The sequence below is a fragment of the Danio rerio genome, chromosome 5 (assembly GCF_049306965.1).
Source record: "Danio rerio strain Tuebingen ecotype United States chromosome 5, GRCz12tu, whole genome shotgun sequence".
In the NCBI taxonomy this organism is placed as follows: domain Eukaryota; kingdom Metazoa; phylum Chordata; class Actinopteri; order Cypriniformes; family Danionidae; genus Danio; species Danio rerio.
In genome coordinates, this window is record NC_133180.1 from 16,935,944 (window position 1) to 16,955,845 (window position 19,902).

The window sequence follows — 19,902 nt, forward strand, 5'->3', positions numbered from 1 at the left end:
TTTATGTGTATGAGCCGGTTTCTTAATGTGAAGATAAATGTCCCCACAAGGTGAAAAATTACTGGTATAACTGTACTTGTGGGGACATTTAGTCTCACACACACATTTTCATTCTCTGCCAGTACAGTAGAAAACAAGCTTAGCGGTATTATATGAACTTGACTGACAGGTAAATGAGTTTGCACTTGTATCCACATGCACATACGTACATGCCCTTGAGACATGCACGGATAGACATATGCACTAATACCAAAGGAGAAAAAAAAAAAGAAATTTGTCTGCGCTGATTATGTGAAACAATAGTGAATGCAGGTTTAGAATCATCAATGATCAATCAGAGCACTTTAAAAGGAAACCCAAAGTTTGAATACAAACACAGATGCTTGTGTACGCTCAGTGTTGAGAACGTAAAAAAGCATCAAGTGATGACAAGCACCACGAACGTATCTGTGCATGCTGGGACATTCTGATTTCTGATGGAGCAATTAAAATCCTTTCCAAAAATGCGGTTATGCATATCAGATTTATAATCCAGATGATGGGAACTTCAAGTTTTTTTGGCCTAGTTTCTTCTTTAGCTTGCTCTCGTTGTTCATTTCGGTTTCTCTGTACTGTTTTCCCCTTTCAAACACTTACTTTGGCAGGTGGGGATATCGCAGTATTTCCAGTAAGATCCGTCCTCGAGATCTGCAATGTAACACCAGGGACGGACATCTCCATCTGGGTTCCTGTGTGAGAAAAACAGACTTTTTTAATGTTCAAAGCATTGTTACGGTAGTTATGTATATTAAAGTACAAATAAATGTATTTATATAACATCCCAGCAGGCACAGGACGGCTTTGATCACTTTCCAACACAACCTAAAATCAACCAAATATCATCATCATCATCATATATAATCGCAGAAAAAACTAAACATCACAATATTGTGCAGCGCTAACTTGAAATGTTTATTTTTAAAGCCTCTGATGTTCAAAGTTGCTTTAACATGAATAAATATGAGTAAATGTTACCAAAGTGTTTCACAAAGTGACCTACACTGTATTTAAAAGGAGAATTTATCTCTGCCTCCTGTGTGTAGGTTCAGTAATTTTACATTTATGGCACGGAACTGCTTATTTTCATTGCCTTTAAAGTGAAACAACTGAACATGAACATAGGAGGCTGAGAAAAATGTTCATTTTAGAAGAAAATTTCAGATCGCACTTTGGTTTGTGCATCTCAAATGTTCATATGTAAATGACAGTAATGGTAAATTCATGAGCTGAAAATAGTTTTCCTGTTTTTCTTGTTCTTGTTCTTGTTTGGATTGAAACAACACAATTCTTAAGCGAACTTAATTGTTTTATGTTTAGTCTATTTAAATTTGTAAAAATGATGAAGTCAGTTTGTTTTGGGACAACATGAAGGAACTGTGTGAAACCCAGCAATTCTTACACGGTGTAACTGTATTTTATTATGCTTTATTTCTTATGCAATTTATTGCCTCAAACTGCAAAAATGGCAATAAAGGATAATTTATATATATAATATATATATAATAATTGCGAAATTAAAGAGTTCACACTTAGCTGATGATTATAATAAGCTTGTCCGAGCATGCTGTCCAAGGAAAGAGTATTGAGCTTATAAGATCCTCGAGCCCTGGGCTCCCTCTCAATAGCAGGGAAAGAGGGGAGTTTGAGCTCAGGTAGATCTCGATAAACTCCCCTTACTTAGATTTAACAGATATAGGAATGGCTAAAGAGAGATATACGGCTTAATAGATATCAGAGCTTGACTAAGGTGTCAATTCGGTATGTTTAATTTACTTAAGTTGCATGTTTTTTGGACTATGAGAGGAAAACGGAGAACCCCGGGAAAACCCACGCGAGCACAGGGAAAATGAGCAAACTCCACACAGAAATGTTGACTGGTTAAGTAGGGACTTTAAGCTAATCACTGGGCCGCCGTGTCACTCATCTAGAAAAGAGGGAGTAGGGATGGGAAGGGGCATTCAAGATGAAGATACTGAGGTAAGAAACTCAGTAGTTATAGTGAGTTAGGAATCGTCTGATTGGTGAATCAACCACTAGCTAATGCGGGACCAGCCATGTACAATCATAAGCATGTGATTCTCTCGAAATTATTTTATAAATAAACTTCACTATGAGAAACTAATTAGCAGATTTGTATAGCAATGTTCAGTGCCACATAATCCTTAATAAAACATCATAATGTGCTGAGTTGCTGCTCAAAATTACTACAACCTATCAAACGCTGTACTGCTCAATTAAGGATTTCTTGATGCAAAGAAAGTTCAAAAGAAGTCTTTACTGTCACTTTTGATAAACGCAATCCATTTTTAAAAGAAAAAAGAACAATCTTACACCTAACTTTTGAACTGTAGCGTAGTTTCTAGTAAAAAAAAAAAAACTACTACTAACTACTACAAAAACAGCTAAGAGACTGTCATGCTGCAGACGACGCTCATTAGTAAGTACCATTGCTGCTCTTTTAGTTAGTTCCTGCAGATGATTTAGTTCAAGCAAAGCTGTCACTAAAGAGAAAAGCTTTTCATGGGCTGTCAGTCAGACAGAAACACCCCCTAAAGCCTGAACCTACGTGCTTTATTGAGCTTTTTTTTTCTCCCCTGGCCTTATCCATCCAAGCATGTCCACCTCCAGGTCACTGTCGAGTCGAAGGCCTGGGGAAAAACCTTTGTTCCTTTCCAGACAGTGACCTGTGGAGCTCTCCGTCTTTTTGTCTGCTTCAAAACCCCTTTAAGCTCTCTGGTGCGTACTTTAAACCTTGAAGCCCGAAAAAGCCTTCGAAACAAGGTATTGATTACAACCGCACAGCCAGACAAGGCAGTGATTGGTTTATATCTTCAGGAACCGCACGTTCATCAGAAAACAGCCCGACCGAATCCCCCTTCACGTGCGCTACGGGTGCCTGCGCCGCCAGAAATAACGATAATTGCTAGAAAAGCCATTCTTCTCGTCTTTGAGGAGCTACAATGCAACGTCTCCAGCTCAAGCCCGAGGCGACAGCTATCTGATTTCAGCCATTGTGAAGAGGAATCAAAAGGGCGTGCCATGGTCTTTTCTTCCCCTATCAAAAACACTTTCCAGCTTCTCTTCTTCTCTCTTTACAACAGGAAAGTGTATTGAGTGAAGCGTCTTTTCATGTGCTTTCTTTTTTGTGTCCAGGGAAACTTAACCTCAGGTTGGAGTCGGCTAAACATCTCCCGTTTTCCCTCCTTTTTTTTCTTTTCTGTTTAGAAGAATGAGATCTGGCTTGCTAACAAACCAGTCTGGCTTTGGAAGCGAGTGTGTATTTCGACCATCAAGATCGACAAACCCCTGCGGCCCGATGGGATTTTCATCATGACTCAGTCAAGTATAATGGCTACTTTGCATAGCTTTTTTTGAATAATGTATTCACCTCTTCAGGAAAGACACCTGTTTGGAGTTGAAAGTCTTGAGGGCAATTGAGGTTCAATGGAGGAGATTAGATTATAAGAGGAATCTTTCTTGTTGGCAGACACATATAAACAGACGCGTATACTGTGCCAGGTTTCTATATGGCTTTATTTGATCCAGGCTGCTTCTGGAGGTCACCCGGCGAGCACTCAGAGGAATAATTCAACCAAAAATAAGAGTTCTGTCATCATTTACTCACCATCATTGCATTTCCAAAGCCACACGACTTTTGATCGTTTGTGGATCTTAGATTGGGAAGTCTTGAGGAATAGTTTTAGACACTTGTCTTGACAAAAGTAAATGAGAACTTGAGCATGCCAAGCACCAAATTGACCCTAAAAGCACCATCAGGATTTTGTAAGTGTCCACACAACTCATAGCGAAGTCAGCTAGCGGTTAAGCAGATAACAAATCATTTTTGGACATGAAAAAAATAATCTACTGTATTTTACCATATTTAAATTCAACAATAAGCTGCTAAATAAGCAAAATGTATAGATTGTATATATTAAATTAAAAGTAATTACCAAATAAATTCCCAAAATATTCATTCATTCAGGTTTAGTCCCTTATTTATCAGGGGTCACCATCTAAAATAAACCACCAACTATTCTGGCATATGTTTTACACAGAAGATGCCCTTCCTGCAGCAACACAATACTGGAAAACCCATGCACACTCTCATTTACACACAAACTCATACACTAAGGCCAATTTAGCTTATTCAATTTCCCTATGCTGCATGTCTTTAGACTGTTGGGGAAACTGGAGCATGCGGAGGAAACTCACATGAACACAAGGGAAACATGCAAACTCCACACAGAATCGCCAACTGAGACAGTCGGGACTCGAACCAGTTACCAACTTTCTTGCTGTAAGGTGACAGTGCTAACCACTGAGACATTGTGCCACTTGCCACAAAATTATTTCTATTATTAAAAACTATACAATATTTAAAGGTATATGGTTGGGCTTAACAATCCACTTGCTGGACACACTCTCCATATGCACCAGACACTTTCTCATTAACACTTTTCACGTGTTTCTGGAAATATCATGCAATTCTGAGTGTGCTTCACACTGGTGAGTGGGTTTGACAAACAACCCACCACACACTCTCTCCTCTCCATATGCTCTGAGAAAACAAACTACATTACTGTAGAATTGCCATAACATTCACAGTGTAACTGCTGCTCAGATGATCTGAAGTGCTTCTTTTATTCTCATTTGTATGTCACTACATAAAAGTCTGTAAAAGAAGCAAGCTAGCGAAGTGCTATGCAGGTAAACCTCACTCCTCTGACCTCAAAAGGTAGCCATGGTCTTAGCCTAGAAGCCATAATCTCAAAGCCACCGACTCCCATGCAGAGAATCGCCAGTTAGATCCTGGCTCAGAACAGGTGTAGTTGGCGTAGGACCAGCAGGGTTACACTGGTGCCATGACCCGGATAGAGGTTTAGGGAGGTGAGTGTAACGGAGGCCAGCTAGCAAAGTGCTATGCAGGTTAACCTCACTCCTCTGACCTCCTAAGGTGCTTTAGCGACAGACATTAGAGCCCATGGTCTTTAGCCACCTTGTTACTGCAACCGACTTCCATGCAAAGAATCGCCAGTTTGATCCCAACACAGAGCAGATTGGGTGCAGTAGGACCGGTGGGTTGTATGTGGGGGCTCGTCCGGGAGTGAGTGTAATGGAGGCCAACTAGTGAAGTGCTATGCAGGTAATCCTTATTCCAACAGATGCTAGAGGCCATGGTCTTTAGCCTCTTTGTTAGAGCAACCGACCCGAATAAACAATCACGATTTGATCCCAGCTCTATGCGGGTAGGGTGCACATGCGGGTTGAATACACATGTATGCCAAATCATTCATTTTCCTTTGGCTTAGTCCCTTTATTCATTAGGGGTCGCTACAGTGGAATGAACCACAGATTGGATGCCTTTCCAGCCACAACCCAGTACTGGGAAACACTCAGTCACACACATACACTACACCCAATTTAGTTTATTCAATTCACCTATAGTGCTTGTCTTTGACTGTGGAGGAAACCGGAGCACCCCAAAGGTAACCCATGTCAAAACAGGGAGAACATGCAAACTCCACACTGCATAAATAAATAAGTGCAACTTATTAAAAAACTAATTTGAGTAAAAAAGCAAATCAAACAATTAACAAACATTACCAATAATAATTAAATGTAATATAATGTTATATGTCTGGCTTCCCCCCAACATTAGATGTCATGTGTATTCATGTTGTCATGTGTATTCATGTTTATGCCAGAGATTAAAAATGAACACAACTTTTTATTGCTTACAACATTTGTAGACAAAATACAAGTATTTAATGAGAATTATTTTTTACTGCGCTTATGTTGAGCACCTTGTTTATTAAATAGAGTAGGGCTGTGCACTTAATCAATATCGAATCGCAATCGCGATTTAAAATGTTTCGATTGGCTAATCGCAAAAGGCTGCGATTTAAATATAAATAATTTAATTTCCCCCACCCAGGGCAAATGCATGACTGCCGTCTGTGTGTGACAACCTTACTAGCCAATTGAGTATGCACGCTTTCGTTCTACCCAATCAGAATTGCAAAGAACTACACTGAGCACCCACAATTAAACAAACAAACAAACAAGAAAGATCAGACGAGTGGGATGATGGCGTATACTGCTATAAAAAAATACAAATAAATAAAATCGCAATTAGATATTTTCCCCAAATTGCACAGCCCTAAAATAGAGTATACCTTGAAAGGCAGTGCATTGGAACGTTGTTTATGCTAATAACAACTAATACTAATAAAAAAAAATTGTCAAAATTATTAGCTATAGTGGCGATGCAGTGGCGCAGTGGGTAGCATGTTCGCCTCACAGCAAGAAGGTCGCTGGTTCGATCCTCGGCTCAGTTGGTGTTTCTGTGTGGAGTTTGCATGTTCTCCCTGCGTTCACGTGGGTTTTCTCCGGGTGCTCCAGTTTCCCCCACAGTCCAAAGACATGCGGTACAGGTGAATTGGGTAGGCTCAATTGTACGTAGTGTATAATTGTGTGTGTGTGTATGTTTCCCAGAGATGGGTTGTGGCTGGAAGGGCATTCGCTGCGTAAAAAACTTGTTGGATAAGTTGGCGGTTCATTCCGCTGTGGCGACCCCGGATTAATAAAGGGACTAAGCTGACAAGAAAATGAATGAATGAATTAGCTATAGTCAGCTAATATGTTTATATTAAGAGCTGCTAATATTTAGTGGAACTGTGAAACATTTTTCTGAGGAAATCTTACAATAAAGTTGACAAATTTTAATGATTTGTTCACCAATTTGACTGTTTTGCTTCATACATTCAACTCAACTCACAATTTTCTTTGTGTTTATGTCCATAAATATGATATAGTATGTCCATGAATAATCTTAATCAGTCTTATTTTCTGATACTGACAGTGTGCTATGGAAGCTGAAAAGCAGCCACCAGCAATCAAACGTTTTTAAAATCTCTATTTCATGCAAGAATTAATAATGTGCAGGTTTGTCATGCCGCAAGGTCAAATAAATGATGAAGAATTATTTTTTTCTGCACAAACTAATCCTTTAATTCATCAGTTTAAAGGCCTCTAATCACTCCCCTCCTTTCCTCAGGGCTGAGAGGAAAGTACTGCCCCTGCCGTCCTACACCAGATATAATAGGTGGCTTTGATCACCAAACACAGGCCTGTTTTGCCCCCAGGACTCCTCAAAATGTGCTTACGTGTATGTGCAGGTGTGTGCGCAGGAGTCTTACTTTATGATGATAAGTGTGTGTGTCCGGTTAAGCCTTCAGGGTCAAGTCCCTTCACAGAATGAGTAAAGAATCTCAGGGCCTTTCATGTGTTACCGTAATGACGGGGACATCATCTGTCCGGCCTGCTTAATGGAACAGGGAATTACCCCTGCTTTCGGAGATTTATAACCTTCTAAAGGAGATGACAAGACTTTAGAACTAGCCCTAGGAAACATCAACTAACAATGAGATCTGTTTCTGCGCTAACTACTCATATTGTGAAAACATCATATAATATAAATACACAGTTTTGCATGTTTTATTGTGTATAGAGTCAGAAAACATCCAAAACCACATTGAAAATCTGAGTTTATACTCACTTTATTTTTTAAAAGCAAATCATGTTGCTTTGGGTACCTTTCGTTGCACAATTCAGATGACGTATCCTCTAGAGGGTGCTGTCTACACTATTAGATTACGTTTAGGTTATGTTTCAGATACACCTCCCTCTTTTACACATCAACAAAAAGGATCATCATTTTGCTGTGTTCATACCAGATGCAGAACGTGCAGATAAATTGTGCTATTTGCACGTAAATAGACGTGTGAATTTTTTGAGTTTACACACTTCATTCGCGCATCAAATTAACTTCATTCACGCGTCAAATTCACTTCACAATAGTCACGGATTCACATCATGGGCAGGGCTTCTATCTGACCGGCGACTCTAGCTTCATTGCTAAATGGCTAACATGGATTTTATTGAGAGAACAGTTGTGAGCTTTAAGAAGGCAGATAAACAGCGTTAATTCATTTGGAGCCGTGTCTGAGACCACTAGATCCTTTCAGAGGTGCACCCAGCTCTGTGAGTTCATCAACTCTTCCAGAAACTATAGCTGGAAGATGGAAACTTTCAACGGTGCTTCAGACTGAGCCGAGCTCAGTTTGATAAACTGTCGTTCGGTGTTTGCAAGAGGATTTTCCCCCGGGACACCAACAACAGATGCTACATCATAATCACGCCCTTACAAGAGCAAGCTCCTGATTGGTTAAAATGGAGGGAACGTCCGCTGAAGTTCTGATTTTCCAACTCAAGCGTTTCGTTGACTGCAGCATTAGAGTTTTAGATTCTCTGCCTGAGCCAGGCAGGGCAGGGCCAGGCTGATATTTTCTGCCACTATCTTCAGAACGGGCCGTGATCAAGCATTTCTATTTTTTTTTAAGTCATTACTTAATTAGCCCAATTGGGTGGAAAGTTTTGCATAATTAGAAATATGAATATGATATGAATATTTTAGCAAAGTCAGCCCAAGCAACACATTTGGGTCTACAAAGTTACACATTTGCTAAAGCGTGTATTGCGCAGCAATACTCTAGTTCCTGCAACAGCGTCTCGTCCACTGGCACACATTGCACACACAAGCAGAGTAGAAGCAGCTCGAATGTAGAGCAGAAACACTGCATAAAATCAGCAGATCTTATCGATGCATTTATTGGGTAAAACTGCTCATTTTTTCCGTCATTCAATGTGTTTTGGTCATTATCAATGCACTGTCACTTTAATTGAGCATGAGTAGTGTCAAAAACAGGCTCAGCACTGAAATGATCATGGCTCTGCTGCTTCAGCTCTGCTCATGCTCTGCACTGATGTGCTGCTTCTGTGTGCGGTATGAAGCTCTTATATTTATTCGTTAACATGGACACTGAAAAAAACAAGCGCTGCTTACACATGCTGTGTGAAAGAGGCGTAAAACGGGAACTTCTAAGATGAACAGACACATGTCAAGAAGCAGGCTTGCCATGGTAGAAAAAAAGGATGATAGTCAGCCTTCAATGTCCTCTTTAGTTACAATCCATTCTGAATAAACAAACAATGCAGTTTGCATGCCTCGACCATGTTACATTATTCATTAAGACCAATCTAAACTCATTTCTGTAGTTTCATCTCAGAACTGCAGTTGAGAATGTCTGTTATAACGGATAAAAAAATAGTCTGGTTTAAATCACGCTCGGGCTCATACTGTAATTACAGTTAATGTGTCCGACCGGCTAAGGCTCAGACACAAGGTGCACTGGCTCGGGTAGGGTTGGGTTTCACTGTTTGGGCCTAATCTAAGCTCTAGTAGCCATACAGGTCACCTAGCGAACTACTGCCCTAAACCCAAACAACAGTGTTTTCTGTCGCAAACATAAAAAAGAAAAATGACTCTCTACCCTGATTTTACATTACTTTTATCTATTTTATGGAACCGTGCTTTACCGGATTCGAACCAAAGTGCTCTGTATTACAATACTACTCCATACAAAGCGAGCTACCAAACAAAATGCTCCACACTGGACAAGTTGTCTATATGGATATAGAAAGGTGAGACAAACAAATTAAAAACAAGATTGAAATGAACCGTAAACTTATTCAGCATATGTTTTACACAGCAGATGACCTTCCAGCTACAACCCAGTACTGGGAAATACCCTTACACTTTCACATTTACACACATACACTACAACCAGTTTAGTTTATTCAGTTTACCTATAGCACATGTCTTTGGACCGAACCCGGAGCACCTGGAGAAAACCCACACAAACACGGGGAGAACATACAAACTCCACAGAGAAATGTCAACTGGCCCAGCTGGGAGTCGAACCAGCAACCTTCTTGCAGTGAGGTGACAGTACTAGCAACTGAGCCACTGTGTCACTGAGTCACCTAAACTCACAATTTCACCACAAATAGTTAGAATGGTGAGATGAAAAGTTGCATTTACATTATTATTATTATTATTATTATTATTATTATTATTACTACCGTAAGCTTTTAGAATAAGATAAATCCAAAGTGACAGGACGTTCGCTTCTGGGTGAATTATACATTTGCTGTCTACAACTTTAATTTCCAAATTAATTTTAGCAGACGTCTTCTGAAATATGAACGAGCAACCTCAGAGCATTAAAATCTTCTTCATGAAGTGAGCAGGGATCTAAAGTAGACTGAACTTAGTTGACATTGGTACAAGCTGCAGCAATGTCTACTTACGGCTAATATTTTTTTAATGCATTTTATTCACAAACAAAACTAGACGGCTTTCCACCGTGACCGCAAATATCACTGAGACTCTAAATCTGACGTGTAAGAACAATGTGTCGAGCTGTTACGCTTTATTGCAACACACTCTCTCTCTCCTTTTCGTTTTTCTTTCTCTCTAATTTGTTTCAGCATTGCTGGCCATATGAACTGAGCGAAAACCAGCTGTTCTTGCCTGGCCTGTGTTCAAAAGCTTTTCTTTAATAACCGCTTACCATGCACCATAATCATAAAATATAAAATTTATGATAAACTTATAAAAATCCGGCATAGAGCTATTCATAAAGAAAGGATTCTTTAACAACAAAAGCATGTAAAATCTTTAGTAGGCTGAGACTCAAAATAGATTTTTTTTCCTTGCAAGCCGACTTTTGCCACACTATTAGTGCGCTGCAGCTAACCAGTATCCAAAGCAAATATGAGCAAGGGAAATTTGCCTAATACGCTCAAAGCCATGCTCGGTCAACATGGCAAACGTACACAACGGCAGGAATGAAACTCAAGTATCAGCCTGTACAAGTGCTGAGAGCTAGTGTTATACTTCTGAATCAAAGAAAAACAACAAAGCACACAAACAGACAATGCGCTTTTAAACATACAACCCTGGACCATAAAACCAAGTGTCGATTTTTGGAAATGTATATTAGGCATTTATAGACACTTTTTATTAAGTTGCAATTCTGTCTACAAACCATTAACTAAGACTGTTATCTCAAACTACTAATTAGCGGCTTATTAATTGGGTTTAGGTTTTGGGTAGGATTGGTGTTGTAGAAGAATAATATTATACTTTAGAAGTACTAATAAACAGTTAATATCGTAATAATAGGGAGGTGATAAGCCAAAAGTAAATAGCCTGAATTGTGACTTAAACTAAAGTGTCACCGGTATATTGAAATCATCTGAAAAGTTCAATAAAGAGACTTTTTTTAAATTTATGTTTTGTTAATATAGGATAATATTTGACTGAGAAACAGCCATAAAAAATGGAAACTGAGGGTCAAAGAAAATAAATTAAATACTGAGAAAATCTTAAAAAATTAGATTAAGTCTAGAGTAGAGCTGGGCAAGAATTAATCACGATTAATCGCATCCAAAATAAAAGTTTGTTTTGATGTGGCTTAAGTGTGTATAGTGTATTTTCATTATCTATCTATCTATCTATCTATCTATCTATCTATCTATCTATCTATCTATCTATCTATCTATCTGTCTATCTGTCTATCTGTCTGTCTGTCTGTCTGTCTGTCTGTCTGTCTGTCTGTCTGTCTGTCTGTCTGTCTGTCTGTCTGTCTGTCTGTCTGTCTGTGTGTGTGTGTGTGTGTGTGTGTGTGTGTGTGTGTATGTGTGTAATTAAGGAGCTCTTGTTCACCTTAAATTTGTCTTAAATAATTTTGTTTAAAAAATCGGGACTGAATCGTGAATTTACATGCATATATTTGAGAAATATATGAGTATGTGAGCTTATCAAATATACAGAATAAATAAACAAATGGTTTTGGTATATTAAAAGTAGGAAATGTACAAAATATCTTCATGTAACATACCCAAAAAATGACGTTTGCTGTTTGTTTAAGCTACTTATTTAAAAATAATATGAATACAACAATTCCTAAGTATTTTTGCGACAACTTAGTTGTTTTATGTTCAATCCACTTGTAAAAACTAACTTAATTCCTTCATGTTTTCCCAATACAAATCGATTGTGTGGAACTCAGGGCATAATCTTTACTTAATACTTGAATGATTTTTTGGCAGAAAAGAAAAATCGGTCATTTGTATTTTTGGCTAAATGGGTCACATATAGTTAACATGGATATTTACTAAAAGAGTTGATGCAGTGTTTGCTAATATTTGAACCTGCTCATCCTACACTTCTGATTGACTGTTTAGTTGTCCGAGTCTATTGTATGTATCACACAAGCGCTTTTCGGCATTATGTGTCAATTCAGCCACAACAATCAAAGGCCGCCTCGGTGAACTGACATCTGAAAGTGGATAACAAACCATTCAATTTCACAGCCAAGTAAACAACAAGTGTAAACAGAAAAGGCACAGATGCTTAACGCTTGCTTGCATTTTCACTTAAGCTAGCATCTTGACTGACTGAGGATGGAAAATTAAACAAGTTTCTCCAGGAAACGACACACACACACAAAGCAAGCAACAGCAACTAAGAATATCTGGCCAAAACTCTGAGGACTTCCTAAGTCAACATGGCAGTTTAAAGTCTATTTTACTCTTGTAATGATGCGCAAACCCTCAACGCTAAACAATAACTGCTCCTCATTTCTGAATATTCTACAAAAAAACCAAAAAAAAAAAAAAACCACACAAAATATTTATAAAACATCCTGCAATTAAATCATTTTGCAGTTTTGGGCTCACATTATACTGATTTATATAGAATACAAAGATAGTATAATTACTGACATCATTGATAATTATGACACAATATTTGCTTGTTGTATTCATATATTGCACTTCAAGACATGGCCATGGTACATATGCAAAAAAAATAAACAAATTTAAATATACAGCTTTAACATTATAAAAATATTACAATATAATTCAGTTTTTTCAAGCAGTGCATTAGAGCAAATGAGATAAATAATGGTGAACTCAGTGAGGTTTCAACAATTATTCACTAATTAGGGACCAAGCACCTACAGTGTGTAGGCCCTAATGGAATTGCTCTGTTTATTATTATTATTATTATTATTATTATTATTATTATTATTATTCATTCATTTATAAATTTTTAGCTAAGTCCCTTTATTAATCAGAGGTCGCCACAGCGGACTGAACCTCCAACTTATCCAGCATATGTTTTACGCAGCGGATGCCCTTTCAGCTGTAACCCAACACTGGGATAATTATTATTATTACTAATATTATTCTCTTGAATGAATCGCGATTTTGAGGGTCTAAACACGTCCGAAAATTTACTTAACTTTGCACACGCTCCAGATTTGGCAAAATGTTCATTTGTTATAGGATTCGGTAGTGGGTTTGACAAAATGACTCTACACTGTCATCTATGCACATTTGGGGGAGTGGCCTCCGAGCTACGATTCACGCACACGTTCAAAAATTGGCAAATACATAAAAAATGCCAAAACCTACAAAAAATTCTTTTGGATCGAAATCTCAAACCCAACTGGAAGTCCGATATTTTTAACTTCCTCTGCTAAAAGTGCAGTTTTTGGCATGTCCAGGCATTGTATTTTTTTTCCAGGCGTTATTTGTGCGAGGTCCTTTTTATCGCTGCTTGCAGCTTTAACTGTCTAATGTATTTTATTCTGTTTTTATAGTAATTTAAACAAATTGCTTTCATAGTGCAACAAAAGTACTATACTTAGAGTTTGAACAAATAATTGTAGTAGCACTTTAGTCAGTACTTGCTGTGAGGCGATAGTGCTAACCACTGAGCCACCAATGAACAAACTTATTTAAAAATATTACACGCAATGATTAGGGAAAATGCCCAAACATGCACCCACCAACTGACTCTTCCCTTAAAGAAAATATTCAACAAATGCACACCTCAGGATGTCATCTGAAGTACGGTAGTAGGTCATTTGAATATAACTTTTGACCAATGATTGATTACTTTGAATTTGGATCTACTAATCAGCTCATATACAGTATACTTTATTTTCTTATATGGAAGCAGGCATTTTCGGATGTGGGGACTGTATGTATCCTAGTGTTATGATTAGGGACAAAACATCATGTGAATATACATTGTTTTCCTGGTTATATCTTAAATATAGAGTCTATTTACATGTGTATTTGCATTGGTAATCATTTATTTGCCAACAAGTAAACCAGCAGAATACAAGACTCTGCTAAATAAACAGTTAAAACAAAGGGTAACACTTTATTTTGATGGTTCAATTGAGTATTAGTAGACTGTCTGCTTAATATCTGCTGATACTGCTCCTTCAACAAACATTTACCTGACTATAAAAAACTTAGCAAGTACATGTCCACTTACACTAACCCTAACCACGACACTAACCCCAACCTAACAGTCTACTTATAATCTAATGATAATTAATTGGCGTGTAAATGCAATGTCACTTAAAATAAACAAACAGACCATCAAAATAAAAAGTATGACCAAATGAACTTCTGCTTCTCTTAATAAGATTTACCTTAATACCTCACAAAGGAACATTGCTTTTAGTGTACTATGAAAAGTTAAGTGAGTTTAAAGTGGTTTTATCATTGCTTTATCTATCCCAAGGAGGTGTAAAAACAGACCTGACTGGAAGCTGAAGAGTTGTAGATCTTTCCATCTGACTTACCAACATTCATAGCTCCTTTTATTCACAATTAATAGGACGTTTCCTCTCAGCCCCATCTCTCAATGTTTTCATAGCTTTTTTACAGCACACAATAAAGATGAAATGTGAGGGATATTAGGATCTGGCACCTCCATTTTTCTCTCACTCTCTCTCTTGCTTTCTGGCTCTCTCGACAAGCCAAAACTGCAGTTCCTCCTTTCAAGTCAAATGGCGCAGACAAGCCAACAAAGAGATGCAAACAGTTTATGACATCATTAAAGAAACACACACACTTGCAGCTTTCCACAAGCATTCCTCTTTTACACGTAACTGAGTATAAAAACGCGTGCTACGCAAATAACACTTGTCATTTCTTTAAATACATACACCTGTCTTCTTTTCTCTCTCATTACTGACACTCTTAAAATGTACTATTCTATTGACCAAGAGGGAACTTTTGCCAGATGGATGGATGCATGGATGGAAGAGAAGATAGATGGATAGATAGATAGATAGATAGATAGATAGATAGATAGATAGATAGATAGATAGATAGATAGATAGATAGGTAGGTAGGTAGGTAGGTAGGTAGGTAGGTAGGTAGGTAGGTAGGTAGGTAGGTAGGTAGGTAGGTAGGTAGGTAGGTAGGTAGGTAGGATAGATAGATAGATAGATAGATAGATAGATAGATAGATAGATAGATAGATAGATAGATAGATAGATAGATAGATAGATAGATAGATAGATAGATAGATAGATAGATAGATAGATAGATAGATAGATAGATAGATAGATAGATAGATAGATAGATAGATAGATAGATAGATAGATAGATAGATAGATAGATAGATAGATAGAAGGATGGATGGAAAGAATGAAAGAACGATAGACAGACAGACAGACGATAGATAGATAGATAGATAGATAGATAGATAGATAGATAGATAGATAGATAGATAGATAGATAGATAGATAGATAGATAGATAGATAGATAGATAGATAGATAGGTAGGTAGGTAGGTAGGTAGGTAGGTAGGTAGGTAGGTAGGTAGGTAGGTAGGTAGGTAGGTAGATAGATAGATAGATAGATAGATAGATAGATAGATAGATAGATAGATAGATAGATAGATAGATAGATAGATAGATAGATAGATAGATAGATAGATAGATAGATAGATAGATAGATAGATAGATAGATAGATAGATAGATAGATAGATAGATAGATAGATAGATAGATAGATAGATATCAATAGAATGTTAGAGAGAATGATGGACATTCAGGCGGACAGACAGACGGGAGGATAGACAGATTAATAGAATGATAGACAGACAAAATGATCGAACAATAAACAGATAGGTAGATCAATATAACAATAGACAGAACGATAGATCAATAGAATGATAAATTGATATACCAATAGACAGATAAATAGATCAATAGAAAGATTAATAGATCAACAGACAGACTGCTAGCTAGACAGACAGACAGACAGACAGACAGACAGACAGATAGATAGATAGATAGATAGATAGATAGATAGATAGATAGATAGATAGATAGATAGATAGATAGATAGATAGATAGATAGATAGATAGATAGATAGATAGATAGATAGATAGATAGATAGATAGATAGATAGATAGAACGAAGGATGGATGGATGGAAAGAATGAAAGAACGATAGACAGACAGACGATAGATAGATAGATAGATAGATAGATAGATAGATAGATAGATAGATAGATAGATAGATAGATAGATAGATAGATAGATAGATAGATAGATAGATAGATAGATAGATAGATAGATAGATAGATAGATAGATAGATAGATAGATAGATAGATAGATAGATAGATAGATAGATAGATTAACAGGCAGACAGATGGAAAAACAGACAGATAGACAGACAAACAGACAGACAGAATATTCTGGATGATCCGAGTGCTTCTCAAGTCTGTATTTGTGTAGCCAGTTTGGCAAGATCTTGTGGAGCCAAAAGCTAAAGTCTGTTTTGACACAGAAAGACATTCTGAAAGACATTCCTAAATCCACACCCAGCAGACATAACAGCACACAACCCTGTGCCTAAAACCAACACTACTGTTCCTGACGGTGATCTGCTTCTCTTCAGCTAATCTCTGTCTGCCGTACTGAATCCGGCTTTCACTTCCCATATCATACAGTCTGCTGGACCCACACACACACACAAACACACACATATATAGTCACCTCAACTATAGACAGGCTGTATGAGGGAACGTCCACAAAAAAATAGAAATCTGTCATTTTACCCTTATACATTTATTCCTTTTGTGGAGAACCCAAAAATGTACAGAAAAAAATAGATGATTATATTTCTACAGCCTGACTTGTCATGCTGGTGTGTTTCTAAAGCTGTTTCTGAATGTGGCCTCACTTTTACATACACATTTATCATTTTACACCAGAACTAAATCATGAAACTCATATTACTATAATGCTTAATTTCTAATTAAATGTGTCTGAATTCCATTCTAGCATTTATTTAATTTCTTTTACATTTTTTTACATAAAAATACATAATATACATTTATTAGAAACATTTTTATAAATATTATAATTACATTTAATTTGACTTTAATTATGAACTCTTAGAGTGAGTGCTCTGGCCATTCTGGTATAAAATAATTCTAGTGATAAATGCATTTATCACTTTATTCATCAGGGGGCACCACAGCGGAATGAACTTATGCAGCAGATGTTTTACACTGCGGATGCCATTCCAACTGCAACCCAGTACTGGGAAACACCCATACACTCTCAATCTCTCACACACACACACACACACACACACTACAGCCAATTTAGTTTATTCAATTCACCTATAGTACATGTCTTTGGATTGTGGGGGAAACCGGAGCACCCGGAGGAAACCCACGAAAACGAACATGCAAACTCCACACAGAAATGCCAACTGATCCAGTCAGGACTCAAACCAGCGACCTTCTTGCTGTGAGGTGACAGTTTTATATATTAAAATGATCAATTATAATTCACAAATTGGCTGTTTTGAAAAGACAGGAGTCAAATATTAAAGGACAACATCATTTGTAGGTGAACTGTCCTTAAGCCTTTAAATCGGTATGTCAGCAGTGTGCTCTTTGATGCCACCTCTCATCTCCTTCATTGTGTTTTCTGATACCACTCCAGATTCTATCGTCAGCGTGAGGAGTGACATAACAGCTGAGGATACTGTGAAACCTAAACTCCAACAGAGCCACTCTGTCAGGCAAAAAGTGTTGTTTTTTTTTAATGTTTTTTGAATGAGTGTGTATGGATGTTTCCCAGTGATGGGTTGCAGCTTAAAGGGCACCCGCTGGTAAAACATACAGTATGCTGCTGAATGAAGATTAATAAAGGGACTAAGCCTAAAAGAAAATGAATGAATGAATGAATGAATGAATGAATGAATGAATGAATGAACGAATGAACAGTGTATGAGTGCATATGTGAATGCAAGAGTATATGGGTATTTCCCAGTACTGGGTTGCAGCTGGAAGGCATCTGCTATGTAAAATATATTCCGGAATGTTTTTCGGTTTATTAATATAATAATCAGCGGCTAAGTTGAAGCAAAATGAATGAAAGAATGAATGGATGAATATTACTACTAGCATTTAAAGCGAACGTGAATCTGAGAGGTGAAAAGGGCTATCGGTCATCCCCAGTGTTGTTCGGCTTTTTCGAGACAGAGGGATTTGAGGCGACTTTGCAAATGTAAACTCTTCAAGCCCTGCTGAGTCCACATAATGACAGGCACAAAAAATAAACCAACGCTCACGGGCCACAGTCAAACACTGCAGTACTTTCTGAGAAACAATTTGAGAGCAAATCTAGCTTCTCTACAACAACATGAAATGAATTCAGGATAATTTGGTATAGTGGTAGAAGGTCTAAATGAGTTGCTTATAGATATAAATACAGATTATGGCCACAGACAGAGAGGCTTTCGGTGAATATAGCACATCGGTAATGTGAATGTGAAGTTTGGATGTTTTGAGAGAGAGAAGACACCCTGGCATTGTGACACAGAAGAATGTGTCAATAAAATTCTTACATCACTTCGCCAAAACCAAACAAAGTCCCTCACACAATTTCCTAACAATGTCCCTTTTGGTTATTAAAATGCATTCTTTTATTTAAAGGAACAGTACAGTCCTAAAGGGATAGTTCAGCCAAAAATGAAAATGTACTCATAATCTACTCTCCTAAAAAGGTTTTAAACCTTTATAAGTTTCTTTTTTGTGTTAAACACATTAAAAGATATTTCGATGAAAGCCCAACACCTGTAACCACTGATTTCTAAAGTAGGAAATACAAATTCTATGGAAGTCAATGGTTACCGGTTTCCAGCTTTCAGCAAAACTTTATGTGCTTTTTTCTTCTGTTAAAGGCTAAAGGCTTGAAACAAGTAGACAGACAGAGTAAAGGATTGTACAAATTTTCTTTTTGTTTTGGGTGAACTCTGATACTTAATACTTGACCCTAACCCTAACCCTAACTCTGATCTCTTGAATGATTCAGAAACTTACTCCCAATGTAAACATAATCACACAAAAGAATAAGACCTTTCCAAAAAGTGTATGGTGCCACAGTAATGTGCCTTTTTCTGCAATTCTTTATTATTTTATATGTGCACAATAGATCAAATTTAAAACAATATTGCTATATGGGATAATCTATGCTCAAACAGGTGAAAACAGAAATACATTTATGTTATTGTAAGTCGCTTTGGATAAAATCGTCTGCTAAATGACTAAATGTAAATGTAAATGTATATTTTATTTTAAAGTAACACTGTATTATTAGATTTGTTTTTGTAAATATATAAATATACTTCTTAATATTCAAATTGAAATCATAATTATATTATTTCATTGTTATGCAGAATATAGGTCAAAATATTTTGAAGTTTTAAAAGTATTCCATACATTTCAGCATGGAATAAAAATGAAATAAAAAAGGTTTATAACCTCTTAGGTTTATAACCCCTTATAACCTTATTCCTGTATTTCTTATAATTCTCTCAGTTCATTTTTCCCTCATAATTTTGGGTTTATATCTCATGTTTATGATTTTTTTGCATTTCTCAAACTTTTGACTTCATTTCTTGCCCTTGTAAACTTATAACTTAAATGTAAATAAATAATGTGTATGTGTATATATGTGTTTCATCAAGTTTAGTAGTGGTTGTAGTAGTAAACTTAATTGTTACGGTACATCTTGTCATTCTTGGTGTCATTAACATATATAAGATTATTAAATA

General features: G+C 37.0%; 1 protein-coding gene across 3 annotated transcripts in view; it reads right to left on the reverse strand.

Annotated features, from left to right (window-relative positions):
• The window catches only part of kremen1 (kringle containing transmembrane protein 1), a 127,033-nt gene that overhangs the window by 50,730 nt on the left and 56,401 nt on the right, over positions 1 to 19,902 (reverse strand). For all 3 annotated transcript variants that reach the window (XR_012405670.1, XM_009301224.5, NM_001114917.1), the window contains 1 exon segment: positions 637 to 728. Coding sequence is in view for 2 of the 3 variants with exons in the window: in XM_009301224.5 (XP_009299499.1) it covers positions 637 to 728 (92 nt within the window). In the remaining variant the exon portion in view is untranslated.